Source organism: Oncorhynchus mykiss, chromosome 5 (assembly GCF_057628025.1).
Source record: "Oncorhynchus mykiss isolate SJ-2025 chromosome 5, ASM5762802v1, whole genome shotgun sequence".
In the NCBI taxonomy this organism is placed as follows: Eukaryota; Metazoa; Chordata; class Actinopteri; order Salmoniformes; family Salmonidae; genus Oncorhynchus; species Oncorhynchus mykiss.
The window spans coordinates 84310821-84332484 of record NC_143026.1 but is presented as its reverse complement, the minus strand read 5'-3'; the positions used below and the strand labels follow the sequence as shown (position 1 = coordinate 84332484).

At 47.6% G+C, this 21664-nt stretch overlaps 1 protein-coding gene across 2 annotated transcripts in view; it reads left to right on the top strand.

Moving 5' to 3' along the window:
- Positions 1-21664, top strand: part of LOC110524678 (zinc finger CCCH domain-containing protein 3) — a 105292-nt gene that overhangs the window by 43058 nt on the left and 40570 nt on the right. For both annotated transcript variants that reach the window (XM_036978563.2, XM_036978561.2), the window contains exon 4: positions 16199-16349. In XM_036978563.2, the coding sequence (XP_036834458.2) occupies positions 16199-16349 (151 nt within the window). The remainder of the gene's footprint in view (positions 1-16198; positions 16350-21664) is intronic.

The window sequence follows — 21664 nt, the reverse complement described above, 5'->3', positions numbered from 1 at the left end:
GATGGGTTAGGGCAGTGTGGTTGAGATTGCATCGTCTTGTCTTCTACTCCTTTGTGAGCCCTTGTCTTCTACTCCTTCGTGAGCACTTGTCTTCTACTCCTTCGTGAGCCCTTGTCTTCTACTCCTTCGTGAGCCCTTGTCTTCTTCTCCTTCGTGAGCCCTTGTCTTCTACTCCTTCGTGAGCCCTTGTCTTCTACTCCTTCGTGAGCACTTGTCTTCTTCTCCTTCGTGAGCCCTTGTCTTCTTCTCCTTCGTGAGCACTTGTCTTCTTCTCCTTCGTGAGCCCTTGTCTTCTACTCCTTCGTGAGCCCTTGTCTTCTTCTCCTTCGTGAGCCCTTGTCTTCTACTCCTTCGTGAGCACTTGTCTTCTACTCCTTCGTGAGCACTTGTCTTCTTCTCCTTCGTGAGCCCTTGTCTTCTACTCCTTCGTGAGCCCTTGTCTTCTACTCCTTCGTGAGCACTTGTCTTCTTCTCCTTCGTGAGCCCTTGTCTTCTTCTCCTTCGTGAGCACTTGTCTTCTTCTCCTTCGTGAGCCCTTGTCTTCTACTCCTTCGTGAGCCCTTGTCTTCTACTCCTTCGTGAGCACTTGTCTTCTACTCCTTCGTGAGCCCTTTTCTTCTACTCCTTTATGAGCCCTTATCTGATAAGGTGATGGGAAAGAACCAGTCTCAACTAGGCATTTCACCTATGACTGACCTTGTTTTGACAGCATGGGGCTGTATTATAGACCGATCCTACTAAGAGAACACAAACACACACACACATACACACACACACACACACATACACACAAACCTCAACTACCAAGTATCAAACTTAACATTTCAACACCTGGTAGCTCAAAGTGTGTGACACTCACCAGCTGTGTTGTTGTCTTGACCTTACCAGTGTGTTATTGTGTAATGGAGAACTCGTGAAAGGTGTATCCCTTATGAAAGAACAGCCTCTTCCCTGTCTCCCTAACCCTCTCTCTCTCTAACTCCCCCCGGGTCCAGCACTACACAGTTGATTCAAATAACCAACTCATCTTCAAGCTTTGATTATTTGAATCAGCTGTGTAGTGCTAGGCCAAAAATCTAAACGTACCGTAGCTAACTTGAAGGGGGGTAAAGTGTTACCCAAACCCTCTTGGGGGGAGAGTGTCAGTTTGGCAGTGGAAGAATTCCCACTCCATGGGTCAGGGTTTAGGAGTCGGGGGTGTGAGTTACAGATGATGGCTTCACCGCGATGACTGACAACCCCCCCCCCCCCCCCCCCCCCCCAACCTCTCACCAGGGTCTCCCTATCATGAACTCCTCCTTCTTCCCTCTCTCCTTCTATCTGTCATCTCTTCTTCTCATACACCCTCTTATGACACTTCATCTAATCTTTCCTCAATATCGCTTTTATTGTGAGCTTCAACTTGAACTGAATGTAACACGTAATACTGTAGCATGTCCAAACAGGAAGCACTGTGGACCAGCAACTCTGTCCATCGTCACTTCTGAATCGCACAGTCTCTCAATGTTTTTCTCTTTAGGAACGTATTCAAGGTCACACACACACACACACACACACACACACACACACACACACACACACACACACACACACCATCTAACCCCTGACAGCAGGTCTGGGGTGAGAGGCTGTGTCTCTTTCCTGTAGCATGTGTCCACTGCACCTGTCAATCTACACAGAGGGCAGAGTTCACTTTTCTCCTTCTCTTCTCTCTCTCTGTCTTTATTTTCCTCTCCTTGTCTTTGTCCCCTCATTCTCACTCCTGCTCTCTCTCCCACCACCCTTCTCTTTCTGGTTGCCTCTTTAACCTGAGACTTGTACACACTCACAAGTACTCTCCCTGAAACACACACATTTAAACATTCACTAATATGTCAATAGAGTATTTGTGAAAATACAGCCTCAAGTCATATGCAGACACCACTACCCTCTCTCTCATACACAGACATGGGCACACAGACATGCCAGTTAGTGCATGGAACAGGGTGGGGCAGTGGAGTACTACTAATATAGGAGAGATCTGCTCTTACTTACTTTACATATGTATCTATAAGTAAAGGGAGTGCCTGCCTGAGCTTAGCATTTGGGTGTTTAAGTATAGCCTAGTAACTTGAGCTTCAAAATGGTGGCTAACCACTTGACATTTGGTATGTATTTAAATACGATATCCTCACATAGGCAATTAAAGTGCAGCATTAGCTTAGCATGGGCCATGTTAAGTCAGTCAGATGTTAGCGCTGGGCATGTCTATCAGATTCCCACTGGGAATCAGAGGATGAGCCCCGGGGAATTTGACTAGAGACTGATGGTGTGTGTGTGTGTGTGAGGGGGGGGGGGGGAATAGAAGCTCCGGTATCAGACTGACTGTCAATAACAAGATTAATGGTCTACCGGGTGGTTCTGGTTGGGGGGAACAGGGAGTGCTGTTAGCTGGAATTAGCCGTCAGGTAAGGAGAAGTGTAGCTTGGCAGACTCAGCCGCTTTAGGAAGGGACTAGATGGGGAGAGGTGGGGGGTCACAGCACAGGCAGGGGGAGCGGAGGGATGGATAGCAGCCTGACTAGACTCTCCACACCGTGTGGTGCAGTGCCATGATGACATGATTTGATAATCCCTAAGAGGGTGGAGTGGTGCTGTGTGATCCAGCGTCATGCCACTCTGAGGAAGACCGGATGAAGAGAGAGCAGGAGGTGGAGGTCTGGAGTGGCAGGCAGTGGCAGATCTACTCTACTTTCAGCCCCTGTCCCATCATAGAAGACTTATTAACAGTCTTGTTGTCTTCACTTGCCAGTTGCAGTCAATCAGATGTTGTATGTTATAGGAGTTGATCTGTTTCAGGGGCTGTTACTACATGATAGGAAAGCATTGAAATCATTCATTCATGCCTGCTGCTAAATCACAGCTGAAGAGAGAGTGATCCAAACCATATAGAACTCTGTAGTTCTGTTTAGAGAGTTTGTAGAAGGTTGAGAGTGTGAGGTAAGTAACAGCAGTCAGGAGTAGAGGGTGTGAGGTGGGCCGGCTGGCTGAGTGCTGTGCAGAGAGAATAGAGTAGATCATCTGTGGTTTCACAGCATAGAGTGGTGTGTCATCTTGGGATGGATGGGTTCGATGTGTGTGTGTGTTGTCAGCGTGGGATAAATGGTGTGCTCTGATTGTAAACCCCAGCAGGTTGTGTTGGTTGAGTGGGCCTGGAAGCAATAGGGTCTCAATCTTATTCTGCTAGACCATCACACACACACACACACACACACACACACACACACACACACACACACACACACACACACACACACACACACACAACCAGGGGTCTCAATCTTCCTCTAATAGACCTGACAGCGAGGTGGGGGAGTGAGAGCGAGTACTCCCATTCTACCCCACGCACGTGTGTAGCTGTAAACGGGCTGTCATTAAATAACAGCTAAACACATTGTGTGTTTGGGACTAGGTGGGGTGTGTTCGGGCTGTTTGGGGCCAGGTGGGGTGCGTTTGGGACCAGGTGGGGTGCGTTTGGGACTAGGTGGGGTGCGTTTGGGCTGTTTGGGACTAGGTGGGGTGCGTTTGGGACTAGGTGGGGTGCGTTTGGGACTAGGTAGGGTGCGTTTGGGACTAGGTGGGGTGCGTTTGGGACTAGGTGGGGTGTGTGCGGGCTGTTTGGGACTAGGTGGGGTGTGTTTGGGACTAGGTGAGGTGTTTGGAATAGGAGGGAGGGCTAAATGTACACACACCACACACAGGCGGGGAGTCGGTAAGAGGGATGGGGTGTGAGCCACAGCACGGCAGCAGTCTGTGACAAGCCCTATCTGTCATCTGCCAGGAGGCCCAAATAGCTCTGACTGTAATACAGATGACTGCTGGGAGAAGGAACTACAAGGCCATGCAACTAATCCTGAACAACCAAACCACCTCACACACACGCACAGCCTTACCTCATTCATACATACACAATTGTTTTATTTTGTATTTATTTATTTCACCTTTATTTAACCAGGTAGGCCAGTTGAAAACAAGTTCTCATTTACAATTGCGACCTGGCCAAGATAAAGCAAAGCAGTGCGACAAAAACAACGCAGAGTTATACATAAACAAATGTACAGTCAATAATACAATAGAAAATTAACATTTGTGCGTGGTAGGGCTGACCCCATTTAGTCGACTGGTCGATATGCTGTTGGTCGACCGAGTAGCAAATATAAAAAATGAATGGCACACGAGACACCTCTCTGATTCACACCTGTCTCAGTGGACTAGTCCATTGCAGAGGCCGCGGGGATGGCACACCAGTAGTACATTTACCGTTAATTACCATCATTTCTAATCTACAATGTCTGTTTGGTTATGGTAACTTCTGTTAGTGCATTCAATATTTATTATCATTACAGTCTTACCGTTGTCATTGTCAGAGTGGACATGTTTTTTGCGGTGTGCACAACAAAGGCTACACGTGTGAGAAAAAGTTTTGGTAAGGATGCACACCTGATTACGCATACTGTAGAAGTAGGTCTGGGCTACCTGGCCTGCACGTAAATGTAGGCCTAGAAATGTGCCCATTTGTGGATCTGATAGTGTTTCTGTGTCTTAACTCCCCACCACTGTGGAGATTCTCAGTCATTTATTTTTCTTCACCTCAATCAGCAAGTAAACAAAGTCTGTTTTTACATCCATTGACAATGACAATATTTCCTCAATGTAGTTCTCTCCCTTTCGATAACCACTCGGCATGTAAAAAAATTAAATAAAGGTCATACCCTGATCCGGTGTAACCTGATCATGTAGGCCTGATCGTGTAACCTGATCGTGTAGGCCTGATCGTGTAGGCCTGATCATGTAGGCCTGATTGTGTAGGCCTGATCATGTAGGCCTATTGTAGGAGTTTTTTTTTATTATAGAAATTTGCCAATATTTCTAAAAACCTGTTTTTGATTTGTCATTATGGTGTATTGTGTGTAGATTGTTGAGAATTATTTTTTTAAATTCATTTTTAAAATAAGCCTGTAACTTAACAAAACGTGAAAGTCAAGGTGTCTGAATACTTTCTGAATGTACTGTATAGACACACCCTATGTTTGAATATAATCAACTATATTTAGGCTACTTTGTCTGATGCTTTAAGCACTGCAATTAAAAATGAAGACATGCAAATTACTAAAAAGAGGGAGCCAGAGATCAATGTTGCCTAACCAGAAGAAAAACACCTGTTCCCGATCCGACCCTCATACTCGTGCTGCTGCTGGCCTTCACAGATTCTGTGTTTGTGTTCATTTAGCGTGCCAAGTTATGATTATCAGATACACATTTTTGTGGAACAGTTTTTCATTTAATTTATAATAGTCTTCACATCTCAAAATAAATGTCATGGTGTTAATCAAAATTAAATCTAAATCAAAATGATACAAATCTAAAATTAACTTCTATTGCCATTGCCAATATCTAAAAGTATCCTACATAAAGACAATAAATAAAAACATTGCAGCCTGCGGGTAGCAAATATCCTGATTTAAAATATAAATATCCTATAAATTGCATTGGCAATGCATGGACTGTCTGCAAGGAACTTGAAACATTGTATCAACTATTACCTTGCGCCAGTGAGCTCTGGAAAGACAGACAGCTGTAGGCTATTTGTGCAAGGGATAAGAAGTAATCATGTAGGCCTATTTTAGGAGGTTTTGTTACGGTGAGTAAATGAGGACCCAAAAGCGAATTAACTTAAACAGAGCTTCTTTAATAACCAAACATAGGTAGGCTCAGATAGACCGGCAGATTCCGACAGGACAGGACAAGGTTACAGCAAACATGACGATAGTCTGGTTCAGGCATGAAACACAACAAACAAGAATCCGACAAGGACAGGAACAGAAACAGAGAGAGATATAGGGACCTAATCAGAGGGAAAAAGGGAACAGGTGGGAAACGGGGTGAATGGGTAGTCAGAGGAGACAAGGAACAGCTGGGGGAAAGCGGGGGAGGAAAGGTAACCTAATACGACCAGCAGAGGGAGACAGGGTGAAAGGAAAGGACAGAAAGACACAACATGACAATACATGACAGTACCCCCCCACTCACCGAGCGCCTCCTGGCGCACTCGAGGAGGAAACCTGGCGGCAACGGAGGAAATCCTCGATCAGCGCACGGTCCAACACGTCCCGAGAGGGAACCCAACTCCTCTCCTCAGGACCGTACCCCTCCCAATCTACGAGGTACTGGTGACCACGGCCCCGAGGACGCATGTCCAAAATCCTGCGGACCCTGTAGATGGGTGCGCCCTCGACAAGGATGGGGGGGGGGGGGAAGACGAGCGGGGGCGCGAAGAACGGGCTTGATACAGGAGACATGGAAGACCGGGTGGACGCGACGAAGGTATCGCGGAAGAAGAAGTCGAACTGCGACAGGATTAATGACCCGAGAAATACGGAACGGACCAATGAACCGCGGGGTCAACTTGCGAGAAGCCGTCTTAAGGGGAAGGTTCTGAGTGGAGAGCCAAACTCTCTGACCGCGACAATATCTAGGACTCTTAGTTCTACGCTTATTAGCAGCCCTCACAGTCTGCGTCCTATAACGGCAAAGTGCAGACCTGACCCTCTTCCAGGTGCGCTCGCAACGTTGGACAAAAGCCTGAGCGGAGGGGACGCTGGACTCGGCGAACTGAGATGAGAACAGCGGAGGCTGGTACCCGAGGCTACTCTGAAAAGGAGATAGCCCGGTCGCAGACGAAGGAAGCGAGTTGTGGGCGTATTCTGCCCAGGGGAGCTGTTCTGACCAAGACGCAGGGTTGCGAAAAGAAAGACTGCGTAAGATGCGACCAATAGTCTGATTGGCCCGTTCTGCTTGACCGTTAGACTGGGGGTGAAAGCCGGAAGAGAGACTGACGGAAGCCCCAATCAAACGGCAAAACTCCCTCCAAAATTGAGACGTGAATTGCGGACCTCTGTCCGAAACGACGTCTGACGGAAGGCCATGAATTCTGAAAACATTCTCGATGATGATTTGTGCCGTCTCTTTAGCAGAAGGAAGCTTAGCAAGGGGAATGAAATGAGCCGCCTTAGAGAACCTATCGACAACCGTAAGAATAACAGTCTTCCCCGCTGACGAAGGCAGTCCGGTGACAAAATCTAAGGCGATGTGAGACCACGGTCGAGAGGGAATGGGAAGCGGCCTGAGACGGCCGGCAGGAGGAGAGTTACCGGACTTAGTCTGCGCGCAGACCGAACAAGCAGCCACGAAACGACGCGTGTCATGCTCCCGGGTGGGCCACCAAAAACGCTGGCGAATGGAAGCAAGCGTACCCCGAACGCCAGGGTGGCCGGCTAACTTGGCAGAGTGAGCCCACTGAAGAACGGCCAGACGAGTAGGAACGGGAACGAAAAGAAGGTTCCTAGGACAAGCGCGCGGCGACGGAGTGTGAGTGAGCGCTTGCTTTACCTGCCTCTCAATTCCCCAGACAGTCAACCCGACAACACGCCCCTCAGGGAGAATCCCCTCGGGGTCAGTGGAGGCTACTGAAGAACTGAAGAGACGAGATAAAGCATCAGGCTTGGTGTTCTTAGAGCCCGGACGATAAGAAATCACGAACTCGAAACGAGCGAAAAACAGCGCCCAACGCGCCTGACGCGCATTAAGTCGTTTGGCAGAACGGATGTACTCAAGGTTCCTATGGTCAGTCCAAACGACAAAAGGAACGGTCGCCCCCTCCAACCACTGTCGCCATTCGCCTAGGGCTAACCGGATGGCGAGCAGTTCGCGGTTACCCACATCATAGTTACGTTCCGACGGCGACAGGCGATGAGAAAAATACGCGCATGGGTGGACCCTGTCGTCAGAGAGGGAGCGCTGAGAAAGAATGGCTCCCACGCCCACCTCTGACGCGTCAACCTCGACAACGAACTGTCTAGAGACGTCAGGTGTAACAAGGATAGGAGCGGATGTAAAACGATTCTTGAGGAGATCAAAAGCTCCCTGGGCGGAAACGGACCACTTAAAGCACGTCTTGACAGAAGTAAGGGCTGTGAGAGGAGCTGCCACCTGACCGAAATTACGGATGAAACGACGATAGAAGTTCGCGAAGCCGAGAAAGCGCTGCAGCTCGATGCGTGACTTAGGGGCGGGCCAATCAATGACAGCTTGGACCTTAGCGGGATCCATCTTAATGCCTTCAGCGGAAATAACAGAACCGAGAAATGTGACGGAGGAGGCATGAAAAGTGCACTTCTCAGCCTTCACAAAAAGACAATTCTCTAAAAGGCGCTGGAGGACACGTCGAACGTGCTGAACATGAATCTGGAGTGACGGTGAAAAAATCAGGATATCGTCAAGGTAAACGAAAACAAAGATGTTCAGCATGTCTCTCAGGACATCATTGACTAATGCCTGAAAGACAGCTGGAGCGTTAGCGAGGCCGAAAGGAAGAACCCGGTATTCAAAGTGCCCTAACGGAGTGTTAAACGCCGTCTTCCACTCGTCCCCCTCCCTGATGCGCACGAGATGGTAAGCGTTACGAAGGTCCAACTTAGTGAAAAACCTGGCTCCCTGCAGGATCTCGAAGGCTGAAGACATAAGAGGAAGCGGATAACGATTCTTCACTGTTATGTCATTCAGCCCTCGATAATCTATGCAGGGGCGCAGAGACCCGTCCTTCTTCTTGACAAAAAAAAACCCCGCTCCGGCGGGAGAGGAGGAGGGGACTATGGTACTGGCGTCAAGAGCTACAGACAAATAATCCTCGAGAGCCTTACGTTCGGGAGCCGACAGAGAGTATAGTCTCCCCCGGGGGGGAGTGGTTCCCGGAAGGAGATCAATACTACAATCATACGACCGGTGTGGAGGAAGAGAGGTGGCCCTGGACCGACTGAACACCGTGCGCAGATCGTGATATTCCTCCGGCACCCCTGTCAAATCACCAGGCTCCTCCTGTGAAGAAGAGACAGAGGAAACAGGAGGGATAGCAGACATTAAACATTTCACATGACAAGAGACGTTCCAGGAGAGGATAGAATTACTAGACCAATTAATGGAAGGATTATGACAAACTAGCCAGGGATGGCCCAAAACAACAGGTGTAAAAGGTGAACGAAAAATTAAAAAAGAAATGGTTTCGCTATGATTACCAGAAACAGTGAGGGTTAAAGGTAGCGTCTCACGCTGAATCCTGGGGAGAGGACTACCATCCAGGGCGAACAAGGCCGTGGACTCCCTTAACTGTCTGAGAGGAATGTCATGTTCCCGAGCCCAGGTCTCGTCCATAAAACAGCCCTCCGCCCCAGAGTCTATTAAGGCACTGCAGGAAGCTGACGAACCGGTCCAGCGTAGATGGACCGACAAGGTAGTGCAGGATCTTGAAGGAGAGACAGGAGTAGTAGCGCTCACCAGTAGCCCTCCGCTTACTGATGAGCTCTGGCTTTTACTGGACATGAAGTGACAAAATGACCAGCAGAACCGCAATAGAGACAGAGGCGGTTGGTGATTCTCCGTTCCCTCTCCTTAGTCGAGATGCGGATACCTCCCAGCTGCATAGGCTCAGCTCCCGAGCCGGCAGAGGAAGATGGTAGTGATGCGGAGAGGGGGGCGACGGAGAGCGCGAGCTCCTTTCCACGAGCTCGGTGACGAAGATCAACCCGTCGCTCAATGCGAATAGCGAGTTCAATCAAGGAATCCACGCTGGAAGGAACCTCCCGGGAGAGAATCTCATCCTTTACCTCTGCGCGGAGACCCTCCAGAAGACGAGCGAGCAAGGCCGGCTCGTTCCAGCCACTGGAGACAGCAAGAGTGCGAAACTCAATAGAGTAGTCTGTTATGGATCGATTGCCTTGACATAGGGAAGACAGGGCCCTGGAAGCCTCCTCCCCAAAAACAGATTGATCAAAAACCCGTATCATCTCCTCCTTAAAGTCCTGATACTGGTTAGTACACTCAGCCCTTGCCTCCCAGATTGCCGTGCCCCACTCACGAGCCCGTCCAGTAAGGAGAGATATGACGTAGGCGACACGAGCAGTGCTCCTGGCGTAAGTGTTGGGCTGGAGAGAAAACACAATATCACACTGGGTGAGGAACGAGCGGCATTCAGTGGGCTCCCCAGAGTAACACGGCGGGTTATTGATTCTGGGCTCCGGAGATTCGAAAGCCCTGGAAGTGGCCGGTGGATCGAGGCGGAGATGGTGAACCTGTTCTGTGAGGTTGGAGACTTGGGTGGCCAGGGTCTCAACGGCATGTCGAGCAGCAGACAATTCCTGCTCGTGTCTGCCTAGCATCGCTCCCTGGATCCCGACGGCTGAGTGGAGAGGATCCGAAGTCGCTGGGTCCATTCTTGGTCGGATTCTTCTGTTACGGTGAGTAAATGAGGACCCAAAAGCGAATTAACTTAAACAGAGCTTCTTTAATAACCAAACATAGGTAGGCTCAGATAGACCGGCAGATTCCGACAGGACAGGACAAGGTTACAGCAAACATGACGATAGTCTGGTTCAGGCATGAAACACAACAAACAAGAATCCGACAAGGACAGGAACAGAAACAGAGAGAGATATAGGGACCTAATCAGAGGGAAAAAGGGAACAGGTGGGAAACGGGGTGAATGGGTAGTCAGAGGAGACAAGGAACAGCTGGGGGAAAGCGGGGGAGGAAAGGTAACCTAATACGACCAGCAGAGGGAGACAGGGTGAAAGGAAAGGACAGAAAGACACAACATGACAATACATGACAGGTTTACACCAGATCACGGTATGGCATTTATTTATTGTTTTCATGCTGATTGATGGCTGTAATCGCTGCCAAAGGTGCTTCAACATAATAGAGTAAAGGGTCTGAATACTTATGTAAATGTGTTTATATATACAGTGCCTTGCGAAAGTATTCGGCCCCCTTGAACTTTGCGACCTTTCGCCACATTTCAGGCTTCAAACATAAAGATATAAAACTGTATTTTTTTGTGAAGAATCAACAACAAGTGGGACACAATCATGAAGTGGATGACATTTATTGGATATTTCAAACTTTTTTAACAAATCAAAAACTGAAAAATTGGGCGTGCAAAATTATTCAGCCCCCTTAAGTTAATACTTTGTAGCGCCACCTCGCTTGGGGTATGTCTCTATCAGTTTTGCACATCGAGAGACTGAAATTTTTTCCCATTCCTCCTTGCAAAACAGCTCGAGCTCAGTGAGGTTGGATGGAGAGCATTTGTGAACAGCAGTTTTCAGTTCTTTCCACAGATTCTCGATTGGATTCAGGTCTGGACTTTGACTTGGCCATTCTAACACCTGGATATGTTTATTTTTGAACCATTCCATTGTAGATTTTGCTTTATGTTTTGGATCATTGTCTTGTTGGAAGACAAATCTCCGTCCCAGTCTCAGGTCTTTTGCAGACTCCATCAGGTTTTCTTCCAGAATGGTCCTGTATTTGGCTCCATCCATCTTCCCATCAATTTTAACCATCTTCCCTGTCCCTGCTGAAAAAAAGCAGGCCCAAACCATGATGCTGCCACCACCATGTTTGACAGTGGGGATGGTGTGTTCAGCTGTGTTGCTTTTACGCCAAACATAACGTTTTGCATTGTTGCCAAAAAGTTCAATTTTGGTTTCATCTGACCAGAGCACCTTCTTCCACATGTTTGGTGTGTCTCCCAGGTGGCTTGTGGCAAACTTTAGACGACACTTTTTATGGATATCTTTAAGAAATGGCTTTCTTCTTGCCACTCTTCCATAAAGGCCAGATTTGTGCAATATACGACTGATTGTTGTCCTATGGACAGAGTCTCCCACCTCAGCTGTAGATCTCTGCAGTTCATCCAGAGTGATCATGGGCCTCTTGGCTGCATCTCTGATCGGTCTTCTCCTTGTATGAGTTGAAAGTTTAGAGGGACGGCCAGGTCTTGGTAGATTTACAGTGGTCTGATACTCCTTCCATTTCAATATTATCGCTTGCACAGTGCTCCTTGGGATGTTTAAAGCTTGGGAAATCTTTTTGTATCCAAATCCGGCTTTAAACTTCTTCACAACAGTATCTCGGACCTGCCTGGTGTGTTCCTTGTTCTTCATGATGCTCTCTGCGCTTTTGACGGACCTCTGAGACTATCACAGTGCAGGTGCATTTATACGGAGACTTGATTACACACAGGTGGATTGTATTTATCATCATTAGTCATTTAGGTCAACATTGGATCATTCAGAGATCCTCACTGGACTTCTGGAGAGAGTTTGCTGCACTGAAAGTAAAGGGGCTGAATAATTTTGCACGCCCAATTTTTCAGTTTTTGATTTGTTAAAAAAGTTTGAAATATCCAATAAATGTCGTTCCACTTCATGATTGTGTCCCACTTGTTGTTGATTCTTCACGAAAAAAACAGTTTTATATCTTTATGTTTGAAGCCTGAAATGTGGCAAAAGGTCGCAAAGTTCAAGGGGGCCGAATACTTTCGCAAGGCACTGTAGGTATTCAGACCCTTTACTCTACTTTGTTGATGCACCTTTGGCAGCGATTACAGACTTCACTCTTTTTAGGTATGATGCTACAAGCTTGGCCCACCTGTATTTGGTGAGTTTTGCCCATTCCTCTCTGCAGATCCTCTCAAGCTCTGTTGGGTTGGGTGGGGAGCGTCGCTGCACAGCTATTTTCAGGTCTATCCAGAGATGTTAGATTGTGTTCAAGTCCGGGCTCTGGCTGGGCCACTCAAGGACATTTAGAGACTTAGCTGTGTGCTTAGGGTCGTTGTCCTGTTGGAAGGTGAACCATCGTCCCATCTGAGGTCCGCTCTGGAGCAGGTTTCTCTGTACTTTGCTCTTTTCATCTTTGCCGCGATCCTGACGAGTCTCCCAATCCCTGCTGCTGAAAACCTCCCCACAGCATGATGCTGCCACATCATGCTTCACCAAAGGGATGGTGCCAGGTTTCCTCCAGACATGACGCTTGGCATTCAGGACAAAGAGCTAATCTTGGTTTCATCAGACCAGAGAATCTTTCTCAAATCAAAATTAAATCAAACTTTATTTGTCATGCGCCGAACACAACAAATGTAGACCTTACCGTGAAATCCTTACTTACAAGCCCTTAACCAACAGTGCAGTTCAAGAGTTAAGAAAATATTTACCAAATAAACTAAAGAAAAAATGAATAAAAAGTAACACAATATCATAACAATAATGATGCTATTAACAAGGGGTACCGATACCGAGTCAGTGTGGGCGGGGGTACAGGTTAGAGGTAATTTGTGCATAAACAGTGAATAGCAGCAGTATACAAAACAAATGGATGTGTGGGGTCAGTGTAATAGTCCGGTGGCCTGTTGATTAATTGTTCAGCAGTCATGGTTTGGGGATAGAAGCTGTTACGGGGCCTTTTGGTCCTAGACTTGCCACTTGCCACTGTAGTCAATGAACAGCATTCTCACATAGGTGTTCCTTTTGTCCAGGTAGGAAAGGGCGGTGTGGAGTGCGATTGCGTCATCTGTTGGGGCGGTATGCAAATTGGAGTGGGTCTAGGGTATCCGGGAGGATGCTGTTGATGCGAGCCATGACTAGCCTTTCAAAGCACTTCATGACTACCTACGTGAGTGCTACAGGGCGGTAATCATTTAGGCAGGTTACCTTCGCTATCTTGGGCACAGGGACTAAGGTGGTCTGTTTGAAACATGTAGGGACTACAGACTCCGTCAGGGAGAGGTTGAAGATGTCAGTGAAGACACTTGCCAGTTGGTCCGCACATGCTTTCAGTGCACGTCCTGGTGCGGATGTTGCCTGTAATCCATGGCTTCTGGTTGGGATATGTACGTGCGGTCACTGTGGGGCAACGTCGCCGATGCACTTATTGATGAAGCCGATGACTGAGGTGGTATACTCCTCAATGCCGTTGGATGAATCCCGGAACATATTCCAGTCTCATGGTCTGAGAGTTCTTTAGGGGCCTTTTGGTAAACTCCAAGTGGGCTGTCATGTGCCTTTTACTGAGGAGTGCCTTTTGTCTGGCCATGAGGCCTGATTGGTGTAGTGCTGCAGGAATGGTTGTCCTTCTGGAAGGTTCTCCCATCTCCACAGAGGAACTCTGGAGCTCTGTCAGAGTGACCATCGGGTTCTTGGTCACCTCCCTGACCCAGGCCCTTCTGCCCCGACTGGGTATTTCTGTTTTATTTGTAATAAAACCTGTTTTTGCTTTGTCATTATGGGGTATTGTGTGTAAATGTTTTTTAATCCATTTTAGAATAAGGCTGTAGCGTAACAATGTGGAAAAAGTCAAGGGGTCTGAATAATATCCGTAAAATGAAAAAATACACATTTGAAAATGAATACTAATTAATTGGTCAAAAGAACAGGCCACTCTCGGTCGGTCGACCCAAGATTTTGTTTTGTCGGGAACAGCCCTAGTGTGTGCAGCTCCTGTGCGAGTGTGCGCATACATGTAAGTGTGTGTGTTTGGAGCAGGCCTCAGCATGCTGTGTAGTGATTTGATCATAGGTAAATGTTTGTCTGAGATAAATTCTACAGTTGATCGAGAGCTGTGTGCTGCCTGACAATGACACACCCCCTGTCAACCGGATTGAAGAAGAGAGGGAGGGTATAGAAAGATATATTGTTTTGTCATTCCTCCAAGCTGCTGTTTGCTTCTTGGTCATGCTTTGTTATTAAATGCTAATTACCATGACTACAGTCAAAGCAATTGGCAATTAAAGACATTTGATACAGATAATTTAAATTTAGTAGAGGAGGCACATTGTTGGGTGTCTCACTCTGTCGTCCCTCCTTCGCTCTCTCTCGCTCTCTCCTTCTTCAGTCATTAAGAATACACACTATTGTCACTGTCACAGTGAGAGATGTGTGGTAGAGGGGGAGCAGAGAGAGGGGGAGCAGAGAGAGATGTGTGGTAGAGGGGGAGCAGAGAGAGATGTGTGGTAGAGGGGGAGCAGTGAGAGATGTGTGGTAGAGGGGGAGCAGAGAGAGAGGGAGCAGTGAGAGATGTGTGGTAGAGGGGGAGCAGAGAGAGGGGGAGCAGTGAGAGATGTGTGGTAGAGGGGGAGCAGTGAGAGATGTGTGGTAGAGGGGGAGCAGAGAGAGGGGGAGCAGAGAGAGATGTGTGGTAGAGGGGGAGCAGAGAGAGGGGGAGCAGAGAGAGATGTTTGGTAGAGGGGGAGCAGAGAGAGATGTGTGGTAGAGGGGGAGCAGAGAGAGGGGGAGCAGAGAGAGGGGGAGCAGAGAGAGATGTGTGGTAGAGGGGGAGCAGAGAGAGGGGGAGCAGAGAGAGATTTTCTTTCTGTCAACCACACACTCTTTTTCTACTGCTGGTTCTCAGGGTTTGTCTTGAGTGAACAGAAGAGATTCTGCTGGAATACTTTTTTTCATCGTGTTTTTTTTTCTTCAGTTATAGGATTCAGTTGTAAAATCATCACATGTGTATTTCAATTCTGAAATTGTCCCAAAGTTCTATTCATTCTTGAATCATCCCAAAGTTATTTTTAAATTAGAATCCACTGTCCCGACATTCTATTTCCGCTGGATTCATCCCAGTCCTCCGATCTTCAGAATCATCCGTCTTATTCATTCTTCCACAGTCATCAGACTCTACCTGAGTCTTCACAGTACACTGCCTGATCCTGAATGCTACATCCTAACTCCTGGCTCTGATAAATCCTCTAGTTTGGTAAATTGGCGTAAAGCAGCAGTTTCAGATCCTCGCAGATGCAAATGCCATCCTTTACCCAGCACAGCATGTCAGCCAAGCTCAACCATCATAAAGCAATATGATGGATACACACCCAAATAACTAAATAACAAACAGTCCTATTCTTTTGTTTTTTTTCTCCTCTCCTATGATGGATCTACAAAATGATATAAGGAATGAAACTTAAAGAGAGGGAGAGGGGGTAGTCATGATTTATTAGGCTCATATATATTCCTCCTTTATTATTCTCTCCCGTCTTTGCATGTGAAGCTCGTTAAAGAGCACACCTGCCTGCTACTGAGTTGCAGGACTTCTAGAAGGAGAGGTGGAGAAAAATCATCTAATCAGAAGTCTCACGGAGACAAAAATGTGTCGGTGTCTCTGTCGGTGCCTGTCATCTATGGATGCTGTTGTATCTGTCAACACTCTAAACACAGGCTTGCCAGCCAGTACATCAGTGGTGCATGGGCACGTTGTACCTTTTAAATTAGCGTGTGCATATGCTGTCCTGTAGTGGTTTCTTGATCTGTCAATTCTTCTTTCCTCCCCAGGTCCCGCCTCCCCGACCCTGCGTAGCCAGGCGATTCAGAGGGTGTTCAGGACCCGCTATAAGATAGAGACATGCCTGGGCGGAGACGAAGCACACACAGCCAACTATAGCCACACCCTCTCTTGGAGAGCAAAGAGGATCCAGGCGGCCAGGTAACACACACACTCATTCGCAGATACATAAACAGTGAACCACATGATACACTATATGCAAATGTATGTGGACATCCCTTCAAATGAATGGATTTGGCTATTTAGCCATACCTGTTGCTGACATGTGTATAAAATTGGGCACACCGCCATGCAATCTCCATAGACAAACATTAGCAATAGAATGGCCTGTACTGAAGAGCTCAGTGACTTTTAACGTGGCACCGTCATAGGATGCCACCTTTCCAACAAGTCAGTTTGTTCAATTTCCTCCCTGCTTGATCTGCACCAGTCAACTGTAAGTGCTGTTATTGTGATGTGGAAACGTCTATGAGCAACAACGGCTCAGTCACGAAGTGGTAGGCCACACAAGTTCACAGAACGGGACCTCCGAGTATGAAAGCGCGTCCCGTGTAAAAATCATCTGTCCTCAGTTCCAACACTCAATACCGAGTTCCAAACTGCCTCTGGAAGCAACGTCAGCACAAGAACTGTTTGTCAGGTGCTTCAGTAAATGGGTTTCCATGGCCGAGCAGCCACACACAAGCTTAAGATCACCATGCGCAATGCCAAGCGACTGCTGGAGTGGTGTAAAGCTCCCCGCCATTGGAATCTGGAGCGATGAATCATGCTTCACAATCTGTCGTTTTGGCGGATGCCAGGAGAACACTACCTGCCACAATGCATAGTGCCAACTGTAAAGTTTGGTGGAGGAGGAATAATGGTCTGGGGATGTTTTTCATGGTTCGGTCTAGGCCTCTTAGTTCCAGTGAAGGGAAATCTTAACGCTACAGCATACAATGACATTCTAGACGAGTCTATGCTTCCAACTTTGTGGCAACAGTTTGGGGAAGGCCCTTTCCTGTTTCAGCATGACAATGCCCCCATGCACAAAGCGAGGTCCATACAGAAATGGTTTGCCGAGATCAGTGTGGAAGAACTTGACTGGCCTGCACAGAGCCCCTGACCCCAACCCCATCCAACACCTTCGCCGACTGCGTGCCAGGCCAAATCACCCAACATCAGTGACCTCACTAATGGTCTTGTGGCTGAATGGACGCAAGTCCCCGCAGCAATGTTACAACATCTAGTGGAAAGCCTTCCCAGTAGAGTGGAGGCTGTTATAGCAGCAAAGCGGGAACCAACTCCATATTAATGTTCATGATTTTGGAATGAGATGTTCGACGAGCTGGTGTCCACATACATTTGGTCATGTAATGTATATAGAGTGCATTGGAAAGTATTCAGGCTCCATCACTTTTTCCACATTTTCTTACGTTACAGCCTTATTCTATGATTGATTACATATTTTTTTCCCCTCATCAATCTACACACAATACCCCATAATGACAAAGCAAAAACAAGTTTTTAGAAATGTTTGCAAATGTATTAAAAAACAAAAAACTGAAATCACGTTTCATTAAGAATTCAGACCCTTTACTCGGTACTTTGTTGAAGCACCTTTGGCAGAGATTATGGTCTCTTTTCTTCTTAGGTATGACACTACAAGCTTGGCACACCTGTATTTAGGGAGTTTATCCCATTAATCTCTGCAGATCATCTCAAGCTCTGTCAGGTTGAATTGGGAGCCTGTGAATCGCTGCACAGCTGTTTTCAGGTCTCCACATATGTTAGATCGGGTTCAAGTCCAGGCTCTTTTTGGGCCACTCATGGACATAGACTTGTCCCGAAGCCACTCCTGCATTGTCTTAGCTGTGTGCTTAGGGTCGTTGTCCTGTTGGAAGTTGAACCTTCGGCCCAGTCTGAGGTCCTGAGTGCTCTGGAGCAAGTTTTCATCAAGGATCTCTCTCTGTACTTTGCTCCGTTCATCTTTCCCTCGATCCTGACTAGTCTGCCAGTCCCTGCTGCTGAAAAACATCCCCACAGCATGATGCTGCCACCACCTTGCTTCACCGTAGGTATTGTGACATGTTTCCTCCAGATGTGACGCTTGGCATTCAGGCCAAAGAGTTCATTCTTGGTTTCATCAGACCAGAGAATCTTGTTTCTCATGGTCTGAGAGTCTTTAGGTGCCTTTTGGCAAACTCCAGGAGGGCTGTCATGTGCCTTTTATTGAGGAGTGGCTTCCATCTGGCCACTCTACCATGCAGGCCTGATTGGTGGAGTGCTGCAGAGATGGTTGTCGTTCTGGAAGGTTCTCCCATCTCCATAGACGAACTCCGGAGCTCTGTCAGAGTGACCATTGGGTTCCCGGTCACCTCCCTGACCAAGGCCCTTCTCCCCCGATTGAGGCCTTTCTACTGACTGAAAAACACAGAAAGATGCCCAGGGTCTCTGCTCATCTGCGTGAACGTGCCTTAGGCATGCTGCAAGGAGGCATGAGGACTGCAGATGTGGCCAGGGAGGTCCGTATTGTGAGACACCTAAGACAGCGCTACAGGGAGACAGGATGGATAGCTGATCGTCCTCGCAGTGGCAGACCACGTGTAAGAACACCTGCATAGGATCGGTACATCCGAACATCACACCTGCGGGACAGGTACAGGATGGCAACAACAACTGCCCGAGTTACACCAAGAACGCACAATCCCTCCATCAGTGCTCAGACTGTCCGCAATAGGCTGAGAGAGGCTGGACTGAGTGCCTTTAGGCCTGTTGTAAGGCAGGTCCTCACCAGACATCACCGGCAAAAGCGTCGCCTATGGTTACAAACCCACCGTCGCTGGACCAGACAGGACTGGCAAAAAGTTATCTTCACTGACGAGTCGCGGTTTTGTCTCACCAGGGGTGATGGTCGGATTCGTGTTTATCGTTGAAGGAATGCGCGTTACACGAGGCCTGTACTCTGGGCGGGATCGATTTTGGAGGTGGAGGGTGCGTTATGGTCTGGGGCGGTGTGTCACAGCGTCATTGGACTGACCTTGTTGTCATTGCAGGCAATCTCAATGCTGTGCGTTACAGGGAAGACATCCTCCTCCCTCATGTGGTACCCTTCCTGCAGGCTCATCCTGACATGACCCTCCAGCATGACAATGACAAGAATGCCATACTGCTCATTCTGTTTGTGATTTCCTGCAAGACAGGGATGTCAGTGTTCTGCCATGGCCAGCAAAGAGCCCGGATCTCAATGCCGTTGAGCACGTCTGGGACCTGTTGGATCGGAGGGTGAGGGCTAGGGCCATTCTCCCCAGAAATGTCCGGGAACTTGCAAGTAGGTGCCTTGGTGGAAGAGTGGGATAACATCTCACAGCTAGAACTGGCAAATCTGGTGCAGTCCATGAGTAGGAGATGCACTGCAGTACTTAATGCAGCTGGTGGCCAAACCAAATACTGACTGTTACTTTTGATTTTGACCACCCTTTGTTCAGGGACACATTATTCAATTTCTGTTAGTCACACATTTTTACACATGTTAAGTTTGTTGAAAATAAACGCAGTTGACAGTGAGAGGACGTTTCTTTTTTGCTGAGTTTATAGACCGGTGTGTGCCTTTTCAAGTCATGTCCAATCTATTGAATTTACCACATGTGGACTCCAATCAAGTTGTAGAAACATCTCAAGGATGATCCATGGAAACTTTTCTCTTTATCGTTCCTTTTTTTCTATCACGCTCTCTTATTCTGAGTGGGGAAATCCACTGCGCTAATTCTGCGTTAATTAGCATAATAGGCACTTGTGATGGGTGAGATGTACATGTGATTTCCAAGGCTCTAACTTAACCCTTCTCTTTATCCCTCCATATCTCTTTAACACTCATCCATTCTGTCTTTCTTTCGCTCTCTGTGAGGGAGGCGTACAGAACGATAGACCAGACAGAGACAGAATGATGGAAGCGATAGAATGAGATGATGGGAAGGGTTCTACAGATGTTATGAAGTGGTTATGAGGTCATAACTGGGGGACAGAGGGAGAGTTAATGGATGTTTATGATGAGGTCATTATTGGGCGACAGGCGATACGTTAATGTGTTATTCATGACCTCCTCACCATGGGACAGTTAAACAGTTAATGGTGCATTATGATTATTAACATAGGCTTATGGTTTTATTACACAGGTAATGAATAGGTCATGTGGTTATGGAGTTGATTAATGTATTAAAATGCCTTTGTGCATTAATGCTACCCTGTTTCCCTAAGCCTCACAATGTGCTGTGGTGGGAGGAGATTACAAGCCGTTGTATATCTCACACACACACTGTTATATTCATAGTATACGGGGTTCAGTTGGAGTGCAGAGCGGGTGTGTTTTGTCTTTGTAGCAGTGGCCACCTGCTATGTGTGTGCGTGTGTGTTTGCAGGTGTCTGGAGCCCTGTGAGACAACAGCCACTAACTCAGAAGAGATACAGACACACATGGCTGTTATATTTCAGCTTGGAGAGATGCTGTAGTCTCTCCCCATTAGGAAGATTCTGTTACTTACTGTTTGCCCGTTTTGTTTTGTGTGTTGTTGATGTGTTGCACAGTTATCTTAATTCCCCTGCGTGTGTGTCTGTGTGTGGAATCTCATTTGTGTAATTCAGATTGAGCTAGATGAAACAGTGGGCCTGGCTGCATGGGGCTTTAAACTAGATTTAGGGCCTCCGGTGACTTATTACTATTCATTTAGCCGCTGCAGTAAATATTGATTCATCAAGGGTTTTTCAATTTGAGCCACGCGACATTCCGTGAAATATCACCAGATCTGGGGGACAGGACAGGTCCCCTGGGAGAGAAGAGGTTCTCCCCAGACCCCCTCCTGTATCCCCCGCCCTCCTTACGTCCCCTCACTACCTCAATCTGTCTGACTCTCTAACACCCCTGAACCTTTTATCTATAGCTCTGTTGGCTCATCGTACCCCTCCACTGACTAGAACTACCCCATCTCTAGCTCATCGTACACACTCACCCAGTCATCATCAGTGTCCCAAGGATTCAGTGTCATCGTACACACTCACCCAGTCATCATCAGTGTCCCAAGGATTCAGTGTCATCGTACACACTCACCCAGTCATCATCAGTGTCCCAAGGCAAGGCTTCAGTCTCATCGTACACACTCCCCCAGTCATCATCAGTGTCCCAAGGAATCAGTGTCATCGTACACACTCACCCAGTCATCATCAGTGTCACATGGATTCAGTGTTTTCAGGAGCAGGTGGTGGTGTGTTCTCCCAGAGCTCCAGAACCCCAGGGAAGGTCCTAATTGGTTCTCTCAGAGCTCCAGAACCCCAGGGAAGGTCCTGATTGGTTCTGCCAGAGCTCCAGAACCCCAGGGAAGGTCCTGATTGGTTCTGCCAGAGCTCCAGAACCCCAGGAAAGGTCCTGATTGGTTCTACCAGAGCTCCAGAACTCCAGGGAAGGTCCTGAGTGGTTCTGCCAG